Source organism: Ochotona princeps, chromosome 18 (genome assembly GCF_030435755.1).
Source record: "Ochotona princeps isolate mOchPri1 chromosome 18, mOchPri1.hap1, whole genome shotgun sequence".
Classification (NCBI taxonomy): Eukaryota; Metazoa; Chordata; class Mammalia; order Lagomorpha; family Ochotonidae; genus Ochotona; species Ochotona princeps.
In genome coordinates this window covers 44,563,672-44,590,446 of record NC_080849.1, presented here as the reverse complement: position 1 = coordinate 44,590,446, position 26,775 = coordinate 44,563,672, and the positions used below count along the sequence as shown (strand labels likewise).

The window sequence follows — 26,775 nt, the reverse complement described above, 5'->3', positions numbered from 1 at the left end:
CCTTTTGTGTGGGCTGCTTCCCTTGCTTTGCTGAGAACAAGCATAATAACCCACCTCTGTTTTCTGAGAAAACTGAATGAGGGAGGTAGGTGGTGTTTTTTAGGCAGAGCAGCAATGTTCAAATATCGCATGTATACAGTGAAATGTTGCCATGCGGGTCAGGTGCTAGCCCCTTCTCTGAGCAGAACTACTCAAGGAGATGAACTGACCTCCTAGAACATCCCACGATCATGCGTCTGCTGTAGGAAGTTAGAAGACTATTTGCCCTTGGCAATCAACTCCAAAGTTCATCCATCTGATTCCATACTTGTAGTTACGGAAGATGATAATGCTTATAGAAGAAAAGGGGACTAGGTGCAACACAGAGAGTGTATTGGTCTTATATGTAACCTGGGTTATCTCAAAGTGAAAGGATAAATGCCTAGAAGGAAAAAAGTGGGACATGAAGAACCATGGCAGAACATGACTGGTATTGACAGAGTTCTGTGTGTAAAAGATGAAAAAGAAATGGGGATGGAAGAACAGTTGCATTTTCTAAGAGGAGTGTGAATTAATAGGCAGGGGAAGGAATTTCCCAGTTGCACTAAGTTAAAGCCATCCATAATGGCATAAAGAACAGGAGATCAGGATGGAGATGGAAAACCACAAATTGTTTTTTGTGGTATTAGCTGAGGTTTGCAGAAATAGTGGAGAGAAAGTAAGGATGAGACTGGAGTATATTCCCAGAGGGCGCAGGACTGGGCAGGCTATGCAAAAGTTGTAGTTTTTTGTGTTTGTTGTTGTTGTTTTGAAGGAAATAGAGTCATCCTTTCCAGGGAAGGGATATGATGATATCAGAAGATTGGAAAGATCACCCTGGAGTAGTGGAAGAAGATGTTCGGGAATTTTGGACAGACTGTGTTTTATGCCTTGACCAGATATCCTTCTCCTTGCCCTTTTGCTGTCTGTACTCACAAACCAAGCAAGAGATATTCAAAGGCAGCAGTGTGTCACACCAAACTCCTACATGGCAACAATAACTTTCTGCAGTTAAATTCCTAATTTTTCTAGTTAGCCCCATTAAACCTCATGTCATCATGTGTGGACTTTCTCCTAAATCCCAGAGGCATAATATTGCTGTCTTACAAGTCTCAAATAGCCACTCACATTTATGGAGCATATAGATGATTTGACAAGTTGCTGGGCTCTTTTGTCTCCTTCTGTTTCTTTAGTGAGCACTCACACTGTGCCTAGCAGTGGACAAGTGGCTGAGCAAATTGTTCCTGGTAAGGGGTTCTCCTTTTGGAGGAAAGAAAGGATATTGTGTAACTATTTACTCTCCAGTGAATAAATGCTGAACAAGTGCTAATAACGTGATTAGCTGCTGTCCAGTTACTGGGGGAAGACTCCATGAATCTGATGTAGAATAACAATGTCCAGATTTGGTACAGATAGAATTGTTTTTAAGTTCTCTCAAACTTCCAGCAACTCCGCAGAGATGAACTCTGTCAGTGATAACTTCCTTCCTTGAATCCCTCCCTTTTTTCTGAGGAGTTTAAGAATATACAAATGCATTTCTTCCGTGCAACCTTCATTAACTAAAGATTTATTCTCACATTGTAGTTTTCCCCACTGGGTTCCATCTCTTTTTGCAAAGGTCATGTCTATATTTACAAACATTTTTCTTAGAAAAGGTATTTGTGTTTTTTTTGTTTGGTTTTTTTTAACATACTGGTTACGCAAAACCATGTCAATTCCATAATGTTACAAATTGCTGTTAATGTTATATTGGGACTCTTAATTGACTGGGATGATATTCTACCAGCTCTAACTTTGGACCAGAAATGGTCTCCCCAAGAAACTGTTCAACCCATCTGGACAATAAGTAGCTGGACTCTATGTTTGGTATATGTTTGCAAGGAAAGAATCTTGATTGAATTTGAACTGTAATATTGCACCAAGGTGGAGGAATCCACCAGGGGGGAGGGGCGTGGGGAGGGGTGGGCAGATTCCCAGAGCCTATGAAACTGTCACATAATGCATAATAATTAATAAAAAAAAAAAGAAAAGGTATTTGTCATGATGATTAAGATGCCGCTTGAATCATCTTTGTCTCATAGGAGAATGTCCATGCTTGATCCCAGCTCTACCCCTAATCCTAGCTTCTTGCTAATGCATTCAGGGAAGCAGCAGATGATGGCTCAAGGAACACACGTGAGGAACAGGGATTGAAGTCTCAGTTCCTTGCTCCTTTCTGGTCTAGCCCCAGCTGTCACAGGCATTGGAGGAGTAAATCGGTGGACAGGAGGTGTCTCACGCACATGGATTCACACACACACACACACACACACACACTTGCATGTGAATTTTTGAAATAAGACCATTTTCTCCACAATGTGTTGTTTGGAGTTTTGTGTGCATGCAATGATGGGGGAATAATTTTCATGGTCCAAACAAAAATCTGGGTTGAACGTTTAATGTTAAATAATTCTACTGTAACTTTCTCATCTGAAGGACAAGAATATTTATGTGTAAAACAGGTGAAGTAGCCACCAGATATATACAAAGGATGTTAGCCGAACTCTTTCCATTCATAGGGCATGCTTTCTCCAAATATAAACCTAGAGATGATAGAGGTAGATTGGACAGATAGATGATACTGATGATGGATAGACAGATAGATAGATGATAATACATTCATAAGATCATGTAGAGCATTAAAAATGCTTGTGTTCTAGTTAAAGATGGTGAGCACTAGAATGTAGCTAGACTGAAGGTCAAGACAATAGTAGTAGATATTTTTCTGAAATCTGACCAGACCTGGTCATCCAACATAAATAGTAGGAATAGAACAACAAAATTTTGAATCTTGCTTCTTAACTATCCAAAACATCTTCTGAGGTTTGAGATTAATCATTATCCTTTCAGCAACATCCTTTTAACGTCTTGTTGTAGAGAGCTTCCTCTTGTCCACCTTGCATACTTAATTTTCAAACTCGCTATTGATGCGTATGTCAGCATGGATGTCTGTGCTCATATGCATCCTACTAAAATTCCTAGGCTGTGCATTTATTTGGATGGGAGATTAAATTTATAATCCTACTTAAGTGAAAATATACCTCAACACTGATTCAAGTAGAGGAAGTAACACCTCTTTGTGGTAAAAGAAAAGCTGCCATGGATGGTGATTTCTAGATGAAACACCAGAGCCAACTGCTCATCAAATTTTGCCTGATGAAGTGTTTATTCTGTGTTTGTTCCTTTTCCTTATTTCATTCATTTGGCTTACATCTCTTTACTTCTAATTGTAGCATAGGAGGCCTCCCTGAACAATTGGAGGTCATTTTTCATGCCAACATAAGCAGATGGTGAACAAAAGTAGCCATGTGGAACTTGAAACTCGAAATCAAACTCAAAGGAGTGTAGACAGAAAAGCATTTGACAAAGAGAAGTGCATAAAATTATTCTATAGCGTTTTCGTCTATAGAGGCTATCTAAATTATAGATTATAAAGACATATAATCAACCTATTCAACAGGTGAATGTGTATATACTCTGTATGGTTTCCATGCTTGTTGCATTAGATAATAATAATACTAGTAGATGAATGTTTCTATTTAATGTCAGAATGCATAACATTTCTTTTTTATTATGCTTATGTTAAACTATATTTACCTTAAAGTACACACCTTGAATGCTCATCAGGAATAGGAAAATGATGGGAATGCTAAATTGCTTGACACCAGCTTGCCGTATAGACAATTTATGCAACCATGTGCTGCAACCTGCATGACATCTCATCACAGTGTTGAGTGACAAGGATGAAGTTTGTCATTGACACTGTAATGGTGCATAATAAGAGCTTCAGGGTCTGAATTCCTGCATTAACTGTTAGTAAATTATTTAACTTCTCTGGCTGCCATTTACCTACTCTGGGAAATAAATATAATAACTTCATATTTTATAATAACTTCATATTTCATACTATGATAAGTGGAATAATATAGGTAAAATGCTTGGGATGTGATATTGTGCAGAAACATACAAGGGGATTTAAAACATTCATAGACAATGAAATGAAAACATAATTTTATTTTGGTGGTGTGGAAAAAATTTAAAGCTCTTACATATTTGTATAATACATATACCGTGATTTCCTAATATTTTCTAGGATATACTAATGAGCATAAATTTTGCTTAATTGTCTCTTTAAGACATATTTTGTATTCTCAGAGCTCTGGGTTAGCAAGATGCTTATGAAAGCCTGCTCATAGTAGGTGTGCTACTCTACTTTTGTTGCCATACCAGAATGCCTGAGACTAGGTCTTTAAGCAGAAAATCAGCTTGTTGAGTTCAAAGTTTTGGAGGCCAGAGGTCCAAAACTGGACAGTTCCTTCTATGGGCCTCATGGTGAATGGCATCACAATGATAGGAACAGATGTAGCAGTGGTCATGTGGTGAAACAAGAAACCAGCAGGAGTTAAGACTCACTTTCATTCTTATTATAACAATTCAAGGGCTACATTAATCCTTTCTGATGGCCTCCAAGTGGCCCCTCTGAAGGTTCCACCATCTCTGCTCATCAACACACTGAGGATCAAACTTCCAGCACATCAACCTCTTGTTGCAAACACTCATACCCATACTCAAAGCACTTTATTGAGTCACCTGCTACTCAGTGTACAAAGACCAAAAGACTTCCTAGGTGACATCAGTTGATCAATCGACTGTCACGTTTAACCAGAAAATCTGATTCAGAGATCAACAGAGAGTGTGACATGATGTTTTCGTTTCTTAGGTCACTTTCTCTATGGTTCAAAGCCACATGTTACTTGGGCAGTTGAAGGTGGGTGAAGGAGTTGCAGGACAGGTCGGTTGTTGTTGCCATCAAGACAGAAAAGGGCTTTTACTATCTTCATTAATGGCCACACAATTATTTAGTGATTAGCCCAGTGCCTCAGCTTTGTGTGCTCTAAACATTATTTCCAAAATAAAAAATAGTCTCGTTGTTTATAAATTACCCAATTTTTACATGAAAAGTATCTTATTTCCTAAGTTGGAGACTCATAGTTTGTGTATCTATTCGACTAACATTTACTGAGTGCATGTTGTACGTCTGTGACTTTCCTAGGAAACTGTCACAGAAAAATGAAAAAAATCTCCTCCCCCCTCCCCATGTATACTTACTTTCATTTTTGGGGTAGAATCATAAAGGTTTTTTTTTAAATTATTTTTATTTTTCCCTGATATAATTTTTGTACCTGTATGGATTCCTCCCTCCCCTTCTCTTTCTCCCTCCCTCCACGCCCCTGCCATTTTCACATTTATCATATTTATGTCATAGTCCCTATTATCACAGATACATAGTCCTTAGTAACAGTAATAAGTTTAACTATTTAAGTGCATTGTGGCATCGTATGTATAGGCAAAAGTAGAAGAAATGTTGCAGATACGTCTTTACTCCCACATAAAAGGAGGACTGCCAATGAAACCGTTGAATATACCTTGGCAGCATATTACTAGATGTTCTACCTTTGTCTGTCTTTGTAACAGGAGGCAGATGTTAACTCTTGCATACTGGATTTTAATAGAGACTGAATTTAGAGAGAAAAAAAACAGAGAGAGAGAAGTGGCAACTAGTCTTGTTGCCACTTGGAAGGTAGTTTAGCCTAATGGAGGAAAGGAAGATATGTATCTTGGGAAGAATTACTAATCTAAGAAATAATCTGGTGCAATTCTCAAAGTGTGCTTCCTGGAGCTGCGTCAACATCACCAGGGAAGGGTAGGCATTCGACATAGCAGTTAAGACATCATTTGATTTGCCTACATGCCATATCAGAGTGCCAGGGTTGCAGCCCCAGTTCCACTTCTGGCTACAGTTTCCTGTGAATGCACACCCCAGGAAGCAGCAGTAGTTGCTCAGATATCTGGTGCTTCGCCATTCACACAGGTGATCCAGTTAAGCTCCTGAATCCTGGCTTCAGATTGGCCCAGCTGCAACTATTAGCAGCATTTTGGGGAGTAAACCAGTTCTCTCTCTCTGTTTCTCTGTGTATGTATTTTCAAATAAATATCTAAAAATTAAAAATAAGCATTGCCAGGAAATTTATTAGGAGTGAAAAACTCTTGAGAACTACTCCCAAAAGTCTGAGAATTTAGGCCAGGAATTAATAGCTTAGTAAGTCCTCCAGCCAGTTCTAATGCCCACTCAAGTTTGAAAATTACTAGTACAGTCACTTGATTACATGTATCAGGAAAAGGATAAACTTCTGAGGAAACTATGACAAAAGTAGAGTAAACAATAAAAAAGAAATAAAATCATTACTATTTTCATGCAAAGTTTCCAGCAGACTTCCTGGAAGTCCATTTAGAACACCTCTGCTTGCTGAGGAAACACAATAATTTTTCAAGATTAGAACAACCTACAAGACTAAAGTTATTAACACAGTGATTTGCTGAGAGGGATTTTTTTTCTGGGGTGTCTCATTCACAAGTCACTCTTTGTAAGGTAGATGAGATCCCAACATAAAAATTATGTCAAACATAGAATGATTTCATAGAACTCCCTGGCACAGGCCAGCACCTTAATGTCTAAGAGCAGATGGGAACTTACTCAAAGATTCAAATAATGAGATCAAAGTCGCAACTCTCACATAATCTGGCTAACCGCTGGATAGTATCATCAAAGACAATGTAAAAGGTAGAAATGAACACACTAAAAACATCTACAGGAGACATGAAATGGTTAGTTTTGAGCAAAATACGGAACATGTATTTCACACCATTCTAACACCTCATCTTCAAAGAACCTGCTTTCAACTTTCTAAACCTCTAAAATGATGTATGCTATCACTCTCATTTTGTATATTCTAGACTTCACATATATGTGACTTACTTCCTGAACTGGATGATATGTTATTGATATGATATGATATGATATGATATGATATGATATGATATATGTTATTTCCTGAACTGGATTATAAAGTAGATAAGGCCTATTATTTTAGCTAGGGAATATTTTGAGAAGGGGTTATATTTATATCTACTTGTGAAGGAGGAATAAGAATCGGTGCAAATGCAAAGAATACTTTGGAGAGCACAAAGCCCATGGCACTGGCCGACAGAACATGAGGAAGAAGACAAGGAGTCCAGTGTTGCTGGACCCTAAGATGGGAGAGCTGAGGGCTGAGACAAGGCTGCCTGATAGGTGGATGCCTAACTATGAAGGTTCCCACTTTGTGCCCCAGTCAGAAGTTTAAATTATATGGTAAAGGTCTAGGAAGCCTGGGAAGACCTTAAAGCTAAAGAATGGCACGATAAAATAACAAAGACTACATTATAAATTGTACTGTTATCAATGTAGACATATTGTGTGTGTGTGTGTGTGTGTGTGGGTGGGTGGGTGGGTGAGAGAGCCAGTCAGAACAGTTATTAGGAGACAGTGGTTTACAATGTGATGCATTCAAAATGCACTGTGTGATCCAAAACGCATTATCTAATCTTTTAAAAACTGCTTTCTTCTACATAGCCACCTTCCCCACCCGCTGCCCTGTGCCTCATCTGTGGTTTTACCTTCTGTGGTCTCTTACCAGCAGTCAACTACAATCTGAAAATATTAAATGAAAATTTCCTGAAGTAAGCTATTCATAGTTGTAAGTTGCATGCCATTCTGAATAAAATTTCACTTCCTGCTACTCAGGACATGAGTCATCTTGTGGACCAGTGTGTCTCCACTGTAAATGCTATTCACCTGTGAATCACATGAAGGCCATCTTAGTTATCAGAAAACTGTATAAACAATGTAGGTATACAAGTAACCCTTATTTTACTTACTAATGACACCAAAACTCATAAGTAATGATCTGGAGATAAGCTATAAATCTTTTATTATAAAAGATGAAAATTCTCATCTTAGTTAAAAAATGAAATCATTTACAGAATATCTACATTGTTGTTGTAAATATTTTTGTATCAAATTTACAAATTAAACTATCATAGAATTGGATAAAAGATAGTATATATGGGCTACATCCATAGTTTCAGTCACCCATGTAGGGTTGGAAATTGATTGTCTGAATAGAAAGAGAAGGCACTACTGTAATCCTACCATATAGGGAGATTTCAGAATAAAGTAAGCTCATGATTTTTAAAGTGGCGAACATGTACCTGGTATGCAAATGGTCTTCAAATAATTGATAGCAAATGCATATTATGCAAAATCTATGCATGGATTTCTAAAAGTGTTGGCACCGAATAAGCTTATTTTTAATTCCATTTTTCCACAAACCATTTGAAATCCCCTTTAAGCATTTAAAAAAATCTTTGTGATTATTATTATAAGAAGCTGGGAGACCATTTCTTTTGAATTCATCTAGTTTGTACTATCATTGTCTTTCTTTTTTTTTTTTTTTTAAGATTTATTCATTTTATTACAGCCAGATATACACAGAGGAGGAGAGACAGAGAGGAAGATCTTCCGTCCGATGATTCACTCCCCAAGTGAGCCGCAACGGGCTGGTATGCGCCGATCCGAAGCCGGGAACCTGGAACCTCTTCCGGGTCTCCCACGCGGGTGCAGGGTCCCAATGCATTAGGCCGTCCTCAACTGCTTTCCCAGGCCACAAGCAGGGAGCTGGATCGGAAGTGGAGCTGCTGGGATTAGAACCGGTGCCCATATGGGATCCCGGGGCTTTGAAGGCGAGGACTTTAGCCGCTAGGCCACACCGCCGGGCCCTATCATTGTCTTTCAACCAGGTTTTTACAGATGAGAAATGAGTGAGACCAAGGGTTTGGAGTAGCTGGAACAGAAGCAGGACACCCACGGGACCATTCCTACCCAGCTTGGCAATACAGCTGCAAACAGACACTGAGAGTTTGTCACAGCACCCATCCCATCCCAGGGACACTCGGCGGCCTCTGTGGAAAGACGGAGATCCTTGGTTTATATTGTCTGAAATGGATGAAGCAGAAGGACCACAGAGCAAGGGAGTTGAGGGTACTACCAACAGAAGTTTTGACCAGCTGTGTCTCCAAAGCTGGCAAGGGTGGAAATGAGATCACAGCAGGGGCCGAGAGAATCCTAGAAGAGGGATCAGAGAAGAACTCAGGAGTGAGAGAAATGATCATGAGAGTGGCCAAAAAAACATGGAAGGTGGAGTGAGGGGATGAGAAAACTGAGTTAGGATGTTGAGGATGGAATATGAATGAGTCCTCAATTCTGGAATGGGCACATGGTCTAGTAATTAAGACAGCCCAGCCCAGACAAGAAGGAGTACCTGGCTTAGATTCGAGCTTCCTACTGATAATAGCCTTGGGCAGGCATGATGATTGTCGCTGTCCCGCAGCGATGGACTTGGTGCACGGAGCCGATAATAACACGCGTGGACCCCTGACTGATGGTCAAAAGCCGAGGTTTATTAGTAGCATCAGACTTTATACTCTGAGGGTCATATAGGATAAGGGAGGAAGTGCTGAGCTTATCAACAAAACCATTAATGCTTGTTTGGAACTCCTTTTGTCTTGTATATTCCACCAGGTGTTCTCCAACCAACTGTAGTCCTGTGCTCACTGACCTTTTCGGGTCACAATGTCCTCCTACAAATCCCCCTTCTGTGTTTTGTAAAATTAGGCCTGAATGATGTATGTAGGGGAAACATGCTCTTGGGAGAGCAGAAAAATGGGGAGAAACAATATTATTTAACCGAAAGAAGAGTGGCACAGGAACAGTGTAAAGACCAACATTGACATACATAGCAGCTGAGTTCAAACATAACATCAAAGTTCTTTACAGTTACATCTTGTTTAGCATTAACAGTTTTAAATTAATAAAAGCTTTTCAGGGAGATTCTTAACCCAATTTAAATTTTGCAGTTTATAGAGGTTAAGCACAGTTTTGCACTTAACAATTGAAGAATAGAAAAGTTTTAGGTAGGTGAGCAGGGAAATCCCCAACAACTTAGTGAGTGAGGAAGAATTTAACTCTACATGGGGCTCACAAGCAACCCTGATGGTTGGTGTAAGAGAGGGCTGGGAGCCAAGGCTGAAACTAGTTAAGAACTAGAGGAAGCTCCTCCTACAATCCTTTTGTCTCTGAGTGCCTCCCGGGGCTCCTGGCTTAAGTTCCCAGGTCACCAGACCCTATGAGCAGGGTACTGGGCTGCTTCAATCCCTTGTGAGAAATCCAATAGGAAAGGACTGACCTCAGAGTTCTCGGCCTCCAAGGGCACTCATCTTCCTTGTGATCTCCTTGGCAGTCGGGATACGGTTCTCGATGTCCTTGATGAGGCAGATATCCACTGCTTCTGCAGCGAAAGCACATGGGAGGCCTCCAGGGGTCTCCGGGACTAGGATAGAGGGCTCCTCTTATCCTCCTGCTCCACCCTGAGATCCCCCTTGCTCTATACACACAACCTCCTTTAAGAGGGTGTCAGAGTCGTCCTTGGATGCCACCACAAATTTCTATGGCTTTTCTAATGTCTAAGGTCATTAAAATCTATAAATAACAAGTTACACTTAAAGTCTTCCTCAAACATTCTAAGAAGGTGGAGAATTTCTCTGCATTCCTGACCTGTAGTGGAACCAGAGGAATATTAAAGAAATTTAGCTTTTCAGTTCTTAGAGGACGCTCCACTGGGGGTTCCATCTTCTCCAGGGGCAGTGTTGAGTTCAAGGGAGCTGCAGCACTTTCGAGGTCAGATGAGCCATAGTTTTGAGGATCCATCAGGAAATTCTAGGGACAAGAGCATAACCTTTCCCACGGATTATTAGTGTTTATCAAATGCATCATAATGTCAAGGACAGTTGCGCTTGATGCACCAATCTCTTAGGATCCCTCACGTCACCCGGTGTTGGAAGGGGTCTGGCCTCCTCCTCCTCCTCCAATGTCTCCTTGATGGAGATGGATCTTTCAGAATGAAGTCGCGAATTTGTCTTACTGCAGGCGCTTCCTCCGGTGAATGGAGTCCAGGGCTTTACATTACCAGCTGGCACCCACACAGGCTGCAGCTCAGTTTCTGGAAAAACACAAACAAACCCTCTTCCCACAGTTAGCAAGGGGTCAGGATCTCTCCACTTGTGAGTGGCTGGGTCCCTCCATCAAACCAAAGGCATTTGTGTTGGGCCTGCAAGCAGCCTCTAGTGACGCAGAGCTGGTGCTCACCAGGAGACAAAATCTGAACAAAATTTAAGGTGAGTAAGACCAAATTAATGCATTTACAGGGGTAGCATATTCCCCCCTCTGCTTTTAAAGCATAACTTTAACATCTTTGTGATTTTACAATCCTATCAGAAAGCTCTGGGCGTGGCTGCAGGTTGCCACAGCCCCAAGGCAACCTGCTCTTGATAAACAAACAGCAACACATGATAACAATTTGAAACAACTTTTTACAAAGGACAAAATGTTAAGACACACATGTATGCGCGCACACACACAGACACACACACACACTTTTGGAGACTTGAAAATATTATTCTCAACCAAGCTTAGTAGTAGTGTTCACCAAAAACCAGTAAGTGAAACCATTAAGTCAATAGTTTTGAACTGAGAAACTCAGACGAAAACATTGATCATGCTATGAAATCCCTCCATCAATCTAAAATTGCAAATTTCAGTCTTCCCAGCAATACAGCCATGCTAAGAATACATAATTAGCAACGCAAACTAAAATTAAACCTTCACAACTCCATGGATGTATACAACGTTTTGACACAATAAAATTTTACTCCATTTGTTATTTGGCAATAATCTTAGTATAATCCAATAGCCTGGTCAACTGTCTCCACAAAACGGGAGATAGATCCGTTGGCATTCTTGAGGCCTCGTAAGAATACCAAGGGAATCCCTAGGATTTGAAACCTTTGAATTCTTAAATGCTTTTTTAAGGATAGCTAAAAATATCTGAAACAAGATTTGTTGTTGACATTAGCATAACATATGATAGATTACAATTGGTTATTGATGCGAGATCATCACTCAAATATCTTTAAAACAAATACAAAACCTTGACACATTAAAGGCAGTGAGAGATTTGATAACCAGCCAAAAACACAAGAATTACATTAATACATGCAATTAATACATGCAAACACTTTGTAGACAATGAATATCACATTAACTTATACCTTGAAATAATCAAATAGTGTTCGAGTTCAATTTTATACCAAATTATTTATGATAAAATTTCACATTTTTATTAAATGTCCCCCCAAAACCTCAGGATTTACAAAAGCCTAGTATCTTCTTTGAATTCCAAGCTCCCAAAAGTTGCAATGGATATACAGATGAAGTCAGTTTGCTAAACATCTAACACAACAAAAGACCTTGAAATTGGTGATTATTGTGAAAGCTAGCCACTAAACCGAAGGCCAGCTTCCTCAGCATTATAAGATATTCCAAAAGACATGCGGTTACAACTTGGGTACATTAACAAACAAAACAGCAAACATTCACTTTATAATGATATAATGACATCACCCAAACACTCCTTAAAGCAAGAACATCGCTTTTGTTAATTTTAAACAATGAGAACGTAATGAGGCAGTGAACATAAAAATTAACTTAATATAAAGACTTGTACTTAAAAATTAGTATACATGATTAAGCAATGCTGTATAGGAAAGAGCACTATATGAATAACATGCATACACCACAACTGATTGGCATTTCAGCCTCCAGGATTTATACTTGCAGGGTGAGGAGCACAGGTGGGGCAATGAGACAGTGGCAGTTTTAAGTTTGTAGCTTCTCTGCAGATTCCCATTTTGTAAACCTGTGAATGTTTGGGACCTGGGGCTGACCCCTCCCAGAGTCTTCTGGCCACAGGCATCTGCCATCATGGTCAAATTTGGATTTACATTCTTTTTTCCAGTGTTGGCCTCTTCGGCACTTAGGACATATTCCAGGGGAGTGACTGTTAAAAGCATCCGCAGGGTATTTTTGAGTTGAAGGAAGCATTCGGCAATCTTTTCTAAGGTGTCCTGGCTTGCCACAATTAAAACATTTAGCCTTCATTTGTTTTTGAATAGCAAAAGTTTCAAGTGCTGCTAGGCGGGCACGGTGCTTAAATGTCCCTATGTTGCGACAGGCTTTCAGGTAACCCAGAAGATCCTCTCTTTCTTTTATAGGACGAATAACAGCCTGGCAGTCCTCATTCGCATTATCAAAGGCCAGTTGCTTTAACAACAATTTCCTAGTGCCTTCTCCCCTAACTTGTTTTTCTATAGAGTCTGTCAAACGTCTTACAAAATCAGCATAAGATTCTCTGGCTCCTTGAATGACTTTTGTATAACTGCCTGCAAATTCAGACCCAGTTTCGGTTTTCTCCCATGCCCACAATGCTACGTCTCGTATATGCATGAGCACAGCTTGAGGTAGCTGTATCTGTTGCTCTGTAGTAACCCACTGTCCATCTCCAACCAACATATCATAAGTCAGTTGTCCTCCACCAGGGAGTTGCCGACCTGATGCTCCTAAGGACAGCAGTTTTTCTTTAGCCACATCACTTCTCCACATTTTCCATTGTAAATATTGAGAAGGAGAAAACCCTATTTTTGCTATTACTTCAAAATCATAAGGAATCCAGTTTGCTCCCTGGCTCCAGCCATTTAAATATTCCCACACATAAGAAGAAGTAGGTCCATAGGACACACAAGCCTTTTTAAAAGCTATGATGGCATTAACATCTAGGCTTTCATAGGTAGGTTGGTTATTTTCTTGACTAAGTATGATTGGAAAAAGCAATCGGAATTCATGAGGTCTCCGGGGAACATCAGTCATTTGGAAACATTTTTGATCAGATTTAAGAGCAAGACGGCATGGGCTGATATTTAACTGTTGCTTTATCCCAGCCTCATTTACCTCACTAGAGAAATCCTGTGGTTTAACACTGAAAATTTTCTTTTTCTTAGTTCTAATTTCATTTTCAGTCACATTATGGTAACATCTTCCAAGTTTTCTTTTCCTAATTTCCACATCTGAAGTATAAGGCCTTTCTCTTTTAGCTGCATTACAGTGGCATCTCCTCGTGGGAGGGTCTCTCACACATTCTTTCTCATCTTCATCTGTAGTATAAGCCATTTCTTTCCTAGCCACATTACGGTGGCGTCTCCCGTTAGGGAAATCTCTCACGGGCTCCTCTTTGCCATCCTCCTCATCTGTACTATGAGGCGTTTCTTTTTTAGCCATATTACAGCGTCCTTTCCTGTTAGGTGGGCCTCTTAAGGATTCCCTTTCTCTTTCTTCCTTGTTTGTACTATGAAACACTTCTTTTTTACCTACATTTTGGGGGTGTCTCCCCTTAGAGGAATTTCTTGCAGATTCCCCTTCTAAAATTATAATAATAGCTCTAATTAAAGCCGATATAATCCAAAAACTAACGTGAATATCTTCTATCCTTCCGGCCTTTTCACCATTTTTCTGAGTAAAATTCTTAAGTCCAGTTTCTAGTGTCCATTCATCTGGAGACCAAGGATTATATTCACTAACAAGCTCTAAATAAGAATGCAATTGCTGCCTAGTTATCTTCGTTCCACTTTTCACTAAAAAATTCTGCATAAGAGAGATAAAAGACTGTGCCCTACACTGGTTCTGGCCCATTGTCCCACTCACCACTTTCTGTGGGGGTCTCCGCTGCACTTTCTCTTCTTCTTTCAAGTCCCCGTTCAGGCGCCAGTTGTCGCTGTCCCGCAGCGATGGACTTGGTGCACGGAGCCGATAATAACACGCGTGGACCCCTGACTGATGGTCAAAAGCCGAGGTTTATTAGTAGCATCAGACTTTATACTCTGAGGGTCATATAGGATAAGGGAGGAAGTGCTGAGCTTATCAACAAAACCATTAATGCTTGTTTGGAACTCCTTTTGTCTTGTATATTCCACCAGGTGTTCTCCAACCAACTGTAGTCCTGTGCTCACTGACCTTTTCGGGTCACAATGTCCTCCTACAATGATGACTCCTGTGACTGGGCTCCTGCCACTCATGTGGGAGACCTGGGCTGAGTCCCTGCTCTCAGCTTCCGCCCAGAGCAACTCTAGCTGTTGTAAGCACATGGAAATGGAATCAGTAGGTGAATGATCTGTGTGTGGAGGGGAGGAGTGTATGTCTTTTTTCTGTCTGCCTCTCAATTAAAAAAGAAAAAATTTAAGCAATAAAAAAATATGAAAGCCCAGCCTATGCCATGAGGTAGCAGAAACATCAGTAATTCCTGAAAAATAAGCCTTTAAAGGGGCAAAGAACCCTTAAATCTTTATACAGTGTCCATGCGGTGGCAACATGTAAATAATAATTACTCAGTAAATAGATATTGATCTAAACTCATATATCTTGATTGAATTTACTTTCATGCCTGAAACATTAAAAGAATCTGTTGCCTGATACCTTATCTGCTAAAAGTTCAATTCGGGGACTTGAATCCAGAAGCAATGAATCTCGTGTTTTCTTCTCTAACACAGCAATTATCTTTTTAAGAATGTTTATGGGAGATAGATTTGTTTCTTTAAAATGCAAGATTGGGTACAGAATCTTCAGGGGAATAAAGATTGCTTGCAAAATGAGAAAAGTTAAAGAATCGAACTGAATTACTAGATATGTGAAGAATAAAGGTATTGTAAGAATAACATAAGGGACCACTTAGGTAAAGTGGTAGTTTAGTACACTAACCCTCTGCCTGAAGTGATGGCATCCCATATGGGCATTGGTTCATATCTGGCTACTCCACTTCTAATCCAGCTCCCCTAGGCCCTAGGAAAGCAGTAGAGGTTAGCTCAGATGCTGTGTCTCTACACCTTTGTGTGAGACCCAGAAAAATCTCTTGGCTCCCAGCTTCAGTCGGTGCAGGTCCGGCTGTTGCATCCATTTGGGGAATGACCCAACAGATGGAAGATCTTTCTCTCTTTCTCTCTATAAATACATCTTTCAAATACGAAATACATAAATGTTTTAAAGAGAGAATTGCGTGACAATGGAAGCAGAAAAGAAGGAGCAGTGATTGAGGACTTACAAATGGAATCCTCATTAACAGCCACACTTCAGATGCCAGGGAAGGTCAAACTCAACTGCAGAAAATGAAAAGGGCTGGTCGCAGAGCCTGCCCACCTCCTGTGCACTGTCGGAGCACCTCTCATCTGGCTGCAGTCCCTGAAGGTAGTTTGTAAAAGCTGAAGCGGTGGCCATAGCTTGCTGGAGCCAGTAAACACTTAAACTGGAATAAACCACATGGAGATCTCCCAGCCACGTCTGAGGAGCTACTCTGAGACCCACTCCCATGTGGCCCTGATGAGACCTAGACCCCAACAGAACTGGTTCCGTTATGTGCAGGGATCTTGGCTGGGTAGCAGAGTCCCCTGTCATGGGATGAGTAAGCTTTCATGAGCCTTGCCTGGTTCTGCCACAGATAACCCTCCAAGGCCTCAGCAGCTCTGGGCAGAGAGCCTGTCCTTGATAGATTTACAAAGTCGCTAGGCAGCTTCTGCTTGGTTTTTCCCTCGTGGGCACTGAATTGACTCTCCTCGCTGTACACACATTCCCTCCATGGGGAGTGTGGTTTCCACTGCCCTCCTAGTCACACCAGCAAGCAACTCTGGCTTCCCATGGTGCCAACATGGGCCCTACCTAGGCTTGAATTTGCAGATAAGCTCCCCAGGGGTCAATGGCAACATTCCCATTTAAATTTTCCAGAGTGAGCAACTCATTAGGTCAGTTAGTCTGCGGGAACGACCCTGAGTTTTGTCTTTAAACCTTGCCCCATCAGCTCAGAGACTCTGGCAATTATCCTCAACAGTCCCAGCCAGGAGGTTGTCAGTAGATGGTGAAGATGGGTAACAAATTCCCACAAACAAGTGTTGACATAACGCACGAAAGAGGCCCATGCTAGGCATGGTTTTGATTTAGTGGAATGGATTTGTACAAGAAACTTGTAAGAAAAGAAGCAGCACTTAAAAGAGGAGAATTTATAAAAGAAAACATGAGTCAGGTTGGCTGTAAAACAAGTTGTCTAGAATGTGCCAGAAAATGTTCACAAAACTCGTTAGCTGCTTATGGGAGATGTGGACAAAAATAGCCTGGCTTTCATCAGAAGCTATCTTCCACTGCCTCTTTTCAAGTTGTATTATTGTCTAATTTTAATTATTGTTGTTTTTGTGTTTTGACAAATTCTTTAAAGAATTTTGTTGCTTACTGATTTATTTTGGACAGAGAAAGCCAGCTAGGGAGAGCTCTCATTCTCTGCTTCACTCCCCAAATATCCACAGTGACTGAGACTGGGTGGGGCCAAGGTCAATAACAAGAAAATTAATCCAGGTCTCCCACGCGGGTGGCAGGAACCTCATCACTTGTATTGTTATCTCTCCTCCCAGCATTTACCTTAGTCAGAAGTTGGAATTACAAGTGGGGATGTAGGTGTCCTAATCCTACCAGGCCACACCCTACCCCACTTCTCATCTTCTGTCCTGTGACATCTAAGAATTGTACACATGTGATAATTGCAAACAATGTAAATAATGTGTAATGGCCAAGTAAGAATGATTAACATGTTCCACTCCTTAGATATCAAGCCTTGCTTTTTGTTAGAATTTTTTAAACTCTTCTTGGTCTAGTTCTTTATAAAATATATAACAGAATGTTGTTGACTATAGCCATCCTACTGTGTTGCATACAGAAAAAATTATTCCTCATATCTAACTATACCTGGAACTCATTATCCAATTTCTCTCCAAACCCATTCCCAGCTTCTAGGGACCGCTATTCTATTCTTACATGAGATTCACCTTTTGAGCTTCCACAGAAGTGGGAACATGTGGTATTTGCCTTTCTGCATCTCATGGCATTAAGTATCCTTTTTCTACCATCATTCCTTATTTCTCCTAATCAGCAGCTTGCAAGTCTGTCTCACTTTTTTCTGAGTAGATAGTGCTGGTTTTTGCCTCTCTGCATGAATATTTTGCAGATATCATTTATAACCCCTGCAGGTCAGGGTATCTCTTTACCCATAGCGCCTCCTAAATGACCGTCAACCATGGCTGGACAAAGTAACAACGTTCCTTTGCTGACTCCGGCAGGAATCCATCTACTGGAAAATCAGTCCTCTTCTGGAAATACAAATGAGAACAGTCCCACAGAGGGCACATCCCTAAGTCCCATAGAGCCAAGACAGTCATCTGCTACATAGGTCAATTCAAAATCAAGTTATGAGGATTTCTCCATATAAAGTTTTCTTTAAGTTCTGAGCCTGATGCTATGGCATAGCAGTTTAAATTACCACCTGCAGCACCAGCAGTGCCTATGGGTTCTGGTTTATGTCTCACCTGCTGTGCCTCCAATTTAGCTCCTTTTGAATGTGATAAAGCAGCAAAAGATGGCCCAAGTCTCTGGTACTCTGCCATCCACAAGGAAGATCTGGAAGAAGCTCCTGGCTCCTGGTGTCATCCTGGTCATTTCCACTAGTTGAAGCTGTTGGGGGGTGAACCAACAGCTGAAATGGAATGGAAGATTCTTTCTCTCTCTCTTTGCCTTCCAAAAGTATATACATAATTATATATATATATATATATATACATACATATATACACACACACGTATATATAATTTTACTCAAGCAGACATAAGCATACACTAATATTGCTGATGAGTTATTAAGCATTTCCCCAAGAAATCACCCTCTACACTTTTATTTTCAACAAAGATTATGAGCAGCAGATGCTGAGTATAGTGGCTAAGACACCACCTGAGCTACCTGCATCCCATGTCAGCATCTCCCAATCCTAGCTTTCTGCTAGTGTGTGTTATCAGAGGTCACAGTGATGGATCAAGTAGTTGTAGTGCTGTGTGAGAGACCTGGTAGAGTTCGTATGAGTTCCTAACTCCAATTGTGGCCTGACCAGGTCCCACTTGTTGCAGGCATTTGGGGATTAAATCAGTGGATAGGCATTCATTCTCTATCTCTTATTCTCTTTTTTGGTCCACGCTCTCCTCTTCCATATGAAATAAATATTTTAAATGTTATAAAACCACTTTTTGAAAGCTTTATGTGAAGAAAAAAATGATTGTTGTGCCGCCTACTGTGAGCACACTGGCTGTTTGAGTTGCTATTTCATTTTGAGTTTTTGTATTATACCATATCTTTTGAAAGGAAAGTTACTCTAAAGGCATTTTATAGGAGCAGATTGTCTGACAAAATCAGATTTCAAATGCTTAGGACGATAATTAATGTTTTTTTAAAAAAACAAACTACATTCTGCAACTATAAAATGGCTTAGCATTGCATTCTAACTATGTAATATTGTATCTCAAGCTGCAGTTACTCAGCTTGCAGTTACTCAGTGATGATTTTGTAGTATTTGTGTGATTTTAAGTATGCCATATATTACGATTTTTAAATAGGGAAACCTGACAAAATGGCAGGGAAAGGGAATTCAGTTTCCCTTGGCAGCTATAAACTCAGAAGGATATATGCAAAATATGGCCTTTGGGTGACGGTCATTTTCTGTTTACATTTATCCTAAAATACCATAGTTTAATTTTTAAGTAATATATTAATCTGAGCCATTCCGTGGCTTTAAAAAAAAAGCTGTTTAAAATCAGCAGCATGTGAGCATTCAGTTTATCATTGTGAAAGTCAATAACATCGGAGCTTAAAGTAGAAGGGAAGATACTAATGAAAGATGCACTACATAGAATTTTTCCTTTCTAAAACAATGTGCCAGGTGTGTGATGAAATTATAGTAGGAGATCTGTGTGTACTAGGGGGCCTGAACAGAGCATCACTTCAGGGCTGGCCAGGGCATTGTCCGTGCTTTTGTTGGTGGTTGAGGGGGATGCTCCTCCGTGGTTCTCAGTCTTCACCCCTCTTCAACCCTCAGTCTATTGTGGAAAGACAACCAGCAAAAACTTCACCGCACACATGACCATGCCAGTGTTTTGATTCAACCCTTCTGGTGGAATATAGCCCCCACAAGCTGCAGTGCTGTATCCTAGCATGACTTACCAGAAATCTGTGTAATTACACCCTAGCTACCTTTCTTAGTTAGAAATAGGTTTAGATGGAAATGTCAGAGGACATTCTGGCCTGTAGACAAAATGAAAGTCTTTTCCTTGTCACATCAATAAGAAGATGCAGCAGTACACAGCTGGGTTGATAGGGCATCCCTAAGTGACCAGGTCCTTTATCCTGTGTTTCTCTTATCTCCAAACTGTGACTCTTCTCCTTGCTGTTCACCAGCCTTTAGATCTGAGCCTTCACATGTGAACCCTCACATCTGATTCCAACCAGAGAAGGGATTAAGCATGTCCTTTACTTTAGAGGTCTTTTCCAAGAAGTGCACATGCCATTTCCAATTATGGTGTTGGCCAAAATTAGTCACCTATGCACTAAGGAGATTGGGGGTATGCAATTACTGTTTGTAACTACTTCGTATTTTTTATGAGAGAGTCTTTTCTCTCTCCCTCTCCATGCAAATGCTACAACCCGGCATGGGCAGGTTGCAGGCCAAGGGAGGAAAGCCCCCAAAAAAGTGGTTTGTCCCTGAAAGGATTCATAGAGAGTTCCTCTTCCCACCCTTCCCCCCAAAATGAAACATAGTGCTCCCTGTTTTCTGAGCAGGAACCACCTCACTGTTATGTCTAAAGCAAATTGTGGTTGCTCACCTACCAGTCATCTCTAAGCAAAGTGAGGAAGGACTTTCAGATGGCTCTTCTCTCAGCATGTAAAGAAAAAATCAACAACAGCTGTAAATAAAGACACACATATAAGTCAAAGTGAGATGCCAACTTGGCAGCTTTACAAGGCTGTTTCCCCCTTATCAGCATCTTCTAACATGTGGTTTGTTTGCTTATTGATTTGGCTCTAATACATTATCTATGTAGAGTGGTTCCTTTACTGTTCTTGATCATTCTTGCTTTAGTCATCATCTGCACTGCTCTGTTTCCACTCCAGGTGTAGAAAATGCTATAAAAATAGTTTGTATCTGCCACTCTGAGCTCACCTCCTGGTCAACCACAAAGTCAAAAAATCCTTTGATTCAAAATCCGAGACATGTGATATAATGACAAGATTGAACATAGAAGAACAACAAAACATAATTTTAAAGCCAAGATGAACAAGGAAAATCAGAGATAATCACTGTATCCATAGAAACCCTCATGAAGACAAGCTGACCACACTCCACATCCTTACTCAAAGAGCAAGGCATGAAAAGCAATTTCCCTTTCTATTTTTGGATGTCTTTTATGGCCACTTGAAATCTAATTCAGGGGACTAGCAGCTTCTTTCTCCAAGAATGCATAAAATAAGGAGAAATATCTTTTTTTTTAAGCTGACTTATGTCTCTGAGCGCATCTTAAGCCTTGAGCCGTTAGGGTTTTGCTGGAGGCAATTCCCATCTTTGCATTATCGAGTGCTGGACCATACACATGGGGGATGCTCAGTTAATGATTCCTACTTACGCTGTTGGTCACACTACAGGAGAGGGTCAAAGGTGTCCATGGATGCCGCTTAGCAACATTAGTTACGACAGGAACAATCGACACAGACAATGTAAGGCAAGAGGAAAATGAGGGATGAGACAAGAAGTATCAAGATGTTTATGGTGGTTGCTGCTCTCAAATATCTAGCCATTATCCAAGGCATTATGGCTTTAGATCACCTGCTGTTGCTTACCAGGTGGTCACTACATATGCTATTCGCTTTATCATCACAAATTGAAAACTTTTCCTTTTAAAATGGCAAGAGGCTAGCATTGAGTATTAAGGTTTTCTGTGGAAAAGGCCAGGGCATTAAGTCGTTTACAGAGTCTTGTTTGGAAAGACAGATTTGACTTTTGGAAATCTTTACAGTCATCCACTGCCATTTTTATAACCATCTCGGTCTGCATCATAGAGAAAAAAGTGTCACATATCTCCTTACAAGTGAGAAAGATAAAGGAAAGTTAACTTACTTACACTTGACACAACTTGCTATCCTCAAAAAAAAAAAAAAAAGTGAGGTTTATCACTATGCTGAAATTGCCTACTTATTTTAGTAAAAATCATATTATAGATATAACTTACAAAAATTATCATTGGTTATATCATTTAATTTAACTCCTCATTAGTGGCTTTAAAAAGCTCTTCATTTGCTCCACTTGTCCTTAGGTAACATCATCTTATCTTAAATGCCACTCATTTATTAAATATTGACTACCTGATTAAAATCATCTCATCCATTTGAGAATAAATGTGTATAATTCATGCTGTTTGCTCTCACAAGTTTCACATTTTATTTATGATTTAATGAAGATATATGTATTTATTTGAAAGGCAAAGTGACAGAGAGATCAAAGGCACAAAAAAATGACCCACCAGCTGATTGATTTCCTAAATGGCCACAACAACCATGGGTGGACCAGGTAGAAGCCAGGAGCTTGAAACTCCTTCTAGGTTCCCAATGCGGGTGGCAGGGGCCCAGCTACATGAGCTATCTGCTGCTGCTTTCCCTGCATTGGCAGGGAGCTGGCTAATAACCACAGCAGCCAGTACTTGAACCAGCCCTCTGATCTGGATTGCTAACATCAAAACAGCAGCTTAACCTGATATGTCACAATGTCAGCCCCTTCACATTTTAACTATAAAATGTCCACCCACAATCAGCTGCTTTGTAAGGAAATGTTGGATTACTATCTCATATTATTTTATATAATATATATTATGTTTTGTATAATAAGATTCTGTTACATGTAGTAAGACATTATATGACTGTAATTCCACTGCAATGTTATGTTCTTAACTTTTTCTTACTTTGTTTTAACTAATTTTTTTATTTGAATGTTAGAGTTACAGAGAAAGAAGGAAAGACAAAGAGAGATCTTCTGTCTGCTGGTTAACTTCCCAAATGGCCACAATGGCCAGAGTTGAGTTGGTCCAAAGCCAGGATTCAGGAGCTTTTTCTAAGTCCACCACATGGGTTCAGGAGCCCAAGGACTTGAGCCATCCTCCACTGCTTACCCAGATCATAAGCAGAGAGCAGGATTGGAAATGAAGCAGCCCGGACTCAATCCAGAGCTTATATGAGATGCTGCCATTATAGGTTGAGAACTAGCCAGCCTACCATGCCACAGCACCAGCCCCATGTGTTTTTGAATTTTAAAAATCCATATTTGAAATACAGAAATGTCTGGGACTGACACTGTGACACAGTGGGTTAAGCCACTCTTCCAGAAACTACCTTTCAAACAAGTGGGACCTGGCAAAGAGAAAGATTTCCTCATAAAACACCTTTTCCATTTAAATTAGTTTGTACCTTGACTGTGCTCAAAACATATTTGACTTTAAATCCAACATTGTTATGGACTACTCTTAGGGTTGTAAGTACACACAAAGAAGCCTCAACATTGCCCTTTAGCACGCTCTCTCTCTCTCTCTCTCTCTCTCTCTCTCTCTCTCTGCTATGGGTCCCCCCATGTACACATCCTGTAGTTCACAAAACAGGAAAATTCTCCAGACTTGAACTTTCAAACAAGTAAGATATATGCTCTTCTTCTATGGGTTGTGGGGAATAAGAAGTCAAAGGCTGGTGGGTACAGAAGGAATGTTTGCTTGCTTGCCTCCTGCTTGGCTCTGAAAACCTCTAGTCCCTGGGATGTCCATGAAATGGTCCTTCTTGATTCTTCAGCATCCTTCCTTGGCCTTAGCCTTTCCCTCGCCATGCAGTCACGGCTTCACTAAACAGATGCCTCTTAATTCATATAATGGAGCATGTTGGGAAAGTGTGCATTAATGCATTAAATCAGTGAACAAATATTTCCTATGTTTCCACCATTGCAGTGATGGGCTTTGTCTGCACACTGGGTGAAACATAATCTCTGCTCTCGAGAATTAATGGACAAGCTAGTTTCAAAAGACTCTAGTGGTTAAAATCTTCAATAGTCCTTCGTGATTACTCTGAAAATGGAGGGCTAGCAAGAAGCAGGTACTTTGTTAAACATGGATAGGGATTGTCCATGTTGTCATGAGCTCCCAGAGGCAGCATGTCCCCTCAGAAAAGACCTGACCTCTCCAAGGTCTGTCTGACTGCCTTAGGCCAGGTGTGGGTGTTTCATCTTGTTTTGCTTTTTAATTAGACCAGTTATCTCTCCCTGTTTGAACATCGGAAATGACACTTGTGATATTTTGGAAAGTCACACTGGCTTTTCAGAATGACTTTTAATATGGCAAATTTTGTACCTGAAGGAAGCATTTGTTTCTTACAAAATTAGGCTGTCAGTAGGAACTTGGTCAGTTACTGAAGAACATGCTGTATTCCAACCAAAGGAATATATTCTGTCCAACAAGAAGTGCAGTGTCCATTGCTATAGCTTGGAGAAGATGCAACCTCTGTCCATGAACAAAGTCCATCTCGTGAAAGCTGCAGGAGCAACCATGAAGCTGAGCTGACCATCAAGCCCAGAGTCCTGTACTCCTGTCCTCTGACCCTTTCCAAGGGTCTTCCTTCTGGCCATTGCTTATGAACATTTAACCAGAAACCCTAAACCAGGAAGTGGAGATGACATGAGACTCAAATTAGCCTGCTCAAGCCTCATGATTCTTCATCTGCTCCAGCTTTCCTTAGAAAAAGCTCTTGACCCTTGGATGCCAGAAATAGATGGCCATATTTTCTTTATGTCTTTATGGTTTCCTTATCACATCTTTGCTTCTTTCAACTTTGTTTAACCTGAGGGATCTTTTGAGTGTTGTCATTGTGATGATAGAATTCCAAAGGGAATGCACATGATACAGATATAAAGATAGACACTAAAGATAGAAAGTGCCAGTGGCTTCTTTTAGTCCTCTAGTTGTTTTGCTCGGATTTTTCCACTCCCATTTGTGGAGGGTTCCCATGGCTGGTTCATGCTGGACACAGAGGGCCTTGGTAGATAGTCCAGCTTGCAAAGACCCAAGGTGACAGAGAAGATCTGAGGCGAATGATCTTACAGGTTCTGGAGAATTGTGGGAGCACATGAGGGGAACTAATACCACCTTTGGGTCTGTTATCTTTGCCATTAACACATCATTCAGAATAAAGCCAGGGAAAGAGACATTCAGTTCTTGGAGTCTTGGAAGGAAGAGTTACTCATTCAAACATTTGAAAAGCCATTTTGTATTTTCTAGTTGCCTTTTCCCACTTTTCCTGGCTTTTATCTCCAATCACCTGTCCAATCAACTTGGAAAATTGATGGAGCTTTCCCAGCAATCATCAAAGACACAAATAGGGACCAGGAATGTGTCCGTCTGCAAGTAAGCCAACTCAAGCTCAGAAGAGCACAGCGTTTGTTGGTCCCAAGCATGTGTTAACCATTTCCTCCTCTGCTTCATTCCCTCAGATCTTCTCCCAGGAGCAGTCTGGAACCTGACCACGGGGTGTCCATGACCCCAGCGGCTGCTACCTGGCAGCAATGAAAGGGTTATCCGGCAGCCGCAGCCATCACCACGGGGTCACCTGTGATTCCACCTGCGACTCGCTGTCGCACCACTCGGAGCGCAAGCCGTATCTGCTGAGCCCGGTGGAGCATCACCCCGCCGACCACCCCTACTACACGCAGCGCAACTCCTTCCAGGCCGAGTGCGTGGGCCCCTTCAGCGACCCGCTGGCCAGCAGCACCTTTCCACGCAGGCACTACACGTCGCAGCAAGAACTGAAGGACGAGTGCGCACTGGTGCCACGCACACTGGCCAATAAGGCGAACCGCATCCCTGCCAACCTGCTGGACCAATTCGAAAGGCAGCTGCCATTGGGCCGTGATGGCTACCACACGCTGCAGTACAAGCGCACGGCCGTGGAGCACCGCAGCGATAGCCCCGGCCGCATCCGGCACCTGGTGCACTCGGTCCAGAAGCTCTTCACCAAGTCGCACTCGCTGGAGGGGCCGTCCAAAGGCAGTGTCAACGGGGGCAAGGCCAGCCCCGATGACACGCAGACAGTGCGATACAGCAAGCGCAGCAAGAGCAAGGAGCGGCGCACAGAGCCCAAGGCCCGGTCCAGCGCTTCCCCGGGCTGGTGGAGCTCCGATGACAATCTGGACAGCGACATGTGCATCTACCACGCGCCCTCAGCGGTGATGACCATGGGCAGGTGTCCCGACCGCTCCACCTCGCAATATTTCATGGAGGCCTACAACACCATCAGCGAGCAAGCGGTGAAGACCTCCCGGAGCAACAACGACATGAAGTGCTCCACCTGTGCCAACCTGCCCGTCAATCTGGATGCACCGCTCTTGAAAAAAAGCGCCTGGTCGTCGACGCTCACAGTGAGCCGCGCCCGGGAGGTTTACCAGAAGGCCTCGGTGAACGTGGACCAGGCCATGGTGAAGTCTGAGTCGTGTCAGCAAGAACGATCCTGCCAGTACTTGCAGGTACCATTTATGTAGAGGGCAAGGTGCCTGGGAGTTGTAACCAACCTCACGGTTTGGGCTACAATTCTGGGTTTAATCCTAGCTTTTCTAATTGCTGTGAGCCTGGGCATGTGTTCCTGGACTAGGTGTCCCTGTCAGGAAAACAAAAGGGAATGAATGCTCCAGTTTCATCCATTTACCCTAACAGATTAGCCTACCGTTTCAGATAAAGGTGAAAAGTGCTTCCTGTTTTGTGTGTGGGATCATGAGATAGAGAGGAGAAGAAAGGCGAAGCTATGCAGATTCTTGAATAAATCTGCTTTTTCAAAATGTAAATGAATGGAGGTGGATATTTGGCTATTTATGGTGAAGACACCTGCATACCTGGATACAGTTCTCAACTCCACTACCTGCTGATGCAGACTGTTGGAGAGAGTGGTCATGGCTCAAGTAATTGAGTGC

The 26,775-nt window shown here is 41.4% G+C and overlaps 1 protein-coding gene across 4 annotated transcripts in view; it reads left to right on the top strand.

The window, feature by feature from the left end:
• The window catches only part of DLGAP1 (DLG associated protein 1), a 753,977-nt gene that overhangs the window by 401,756 nt on the left and 325,446 nt on the right, over positions 1-26,775 (top strand). For all 4 annotated transcript variants that reach the window (XM_004579625.2, XM_058676808.1, XM_058676806.1 and 1 more), the window contains one exon: positions 25,306-26,334. In XM_004579625.2, coding sequence (XP_004579682.1) covers positions 25,378-26,334 — 957 coding nt within the window. In that variant the 5' untranslated portion in view covers positions 25,306-25,377. The remainder of the gene's footprint in view (positions 1-25,305; positions 26,335-26,775) is intronic.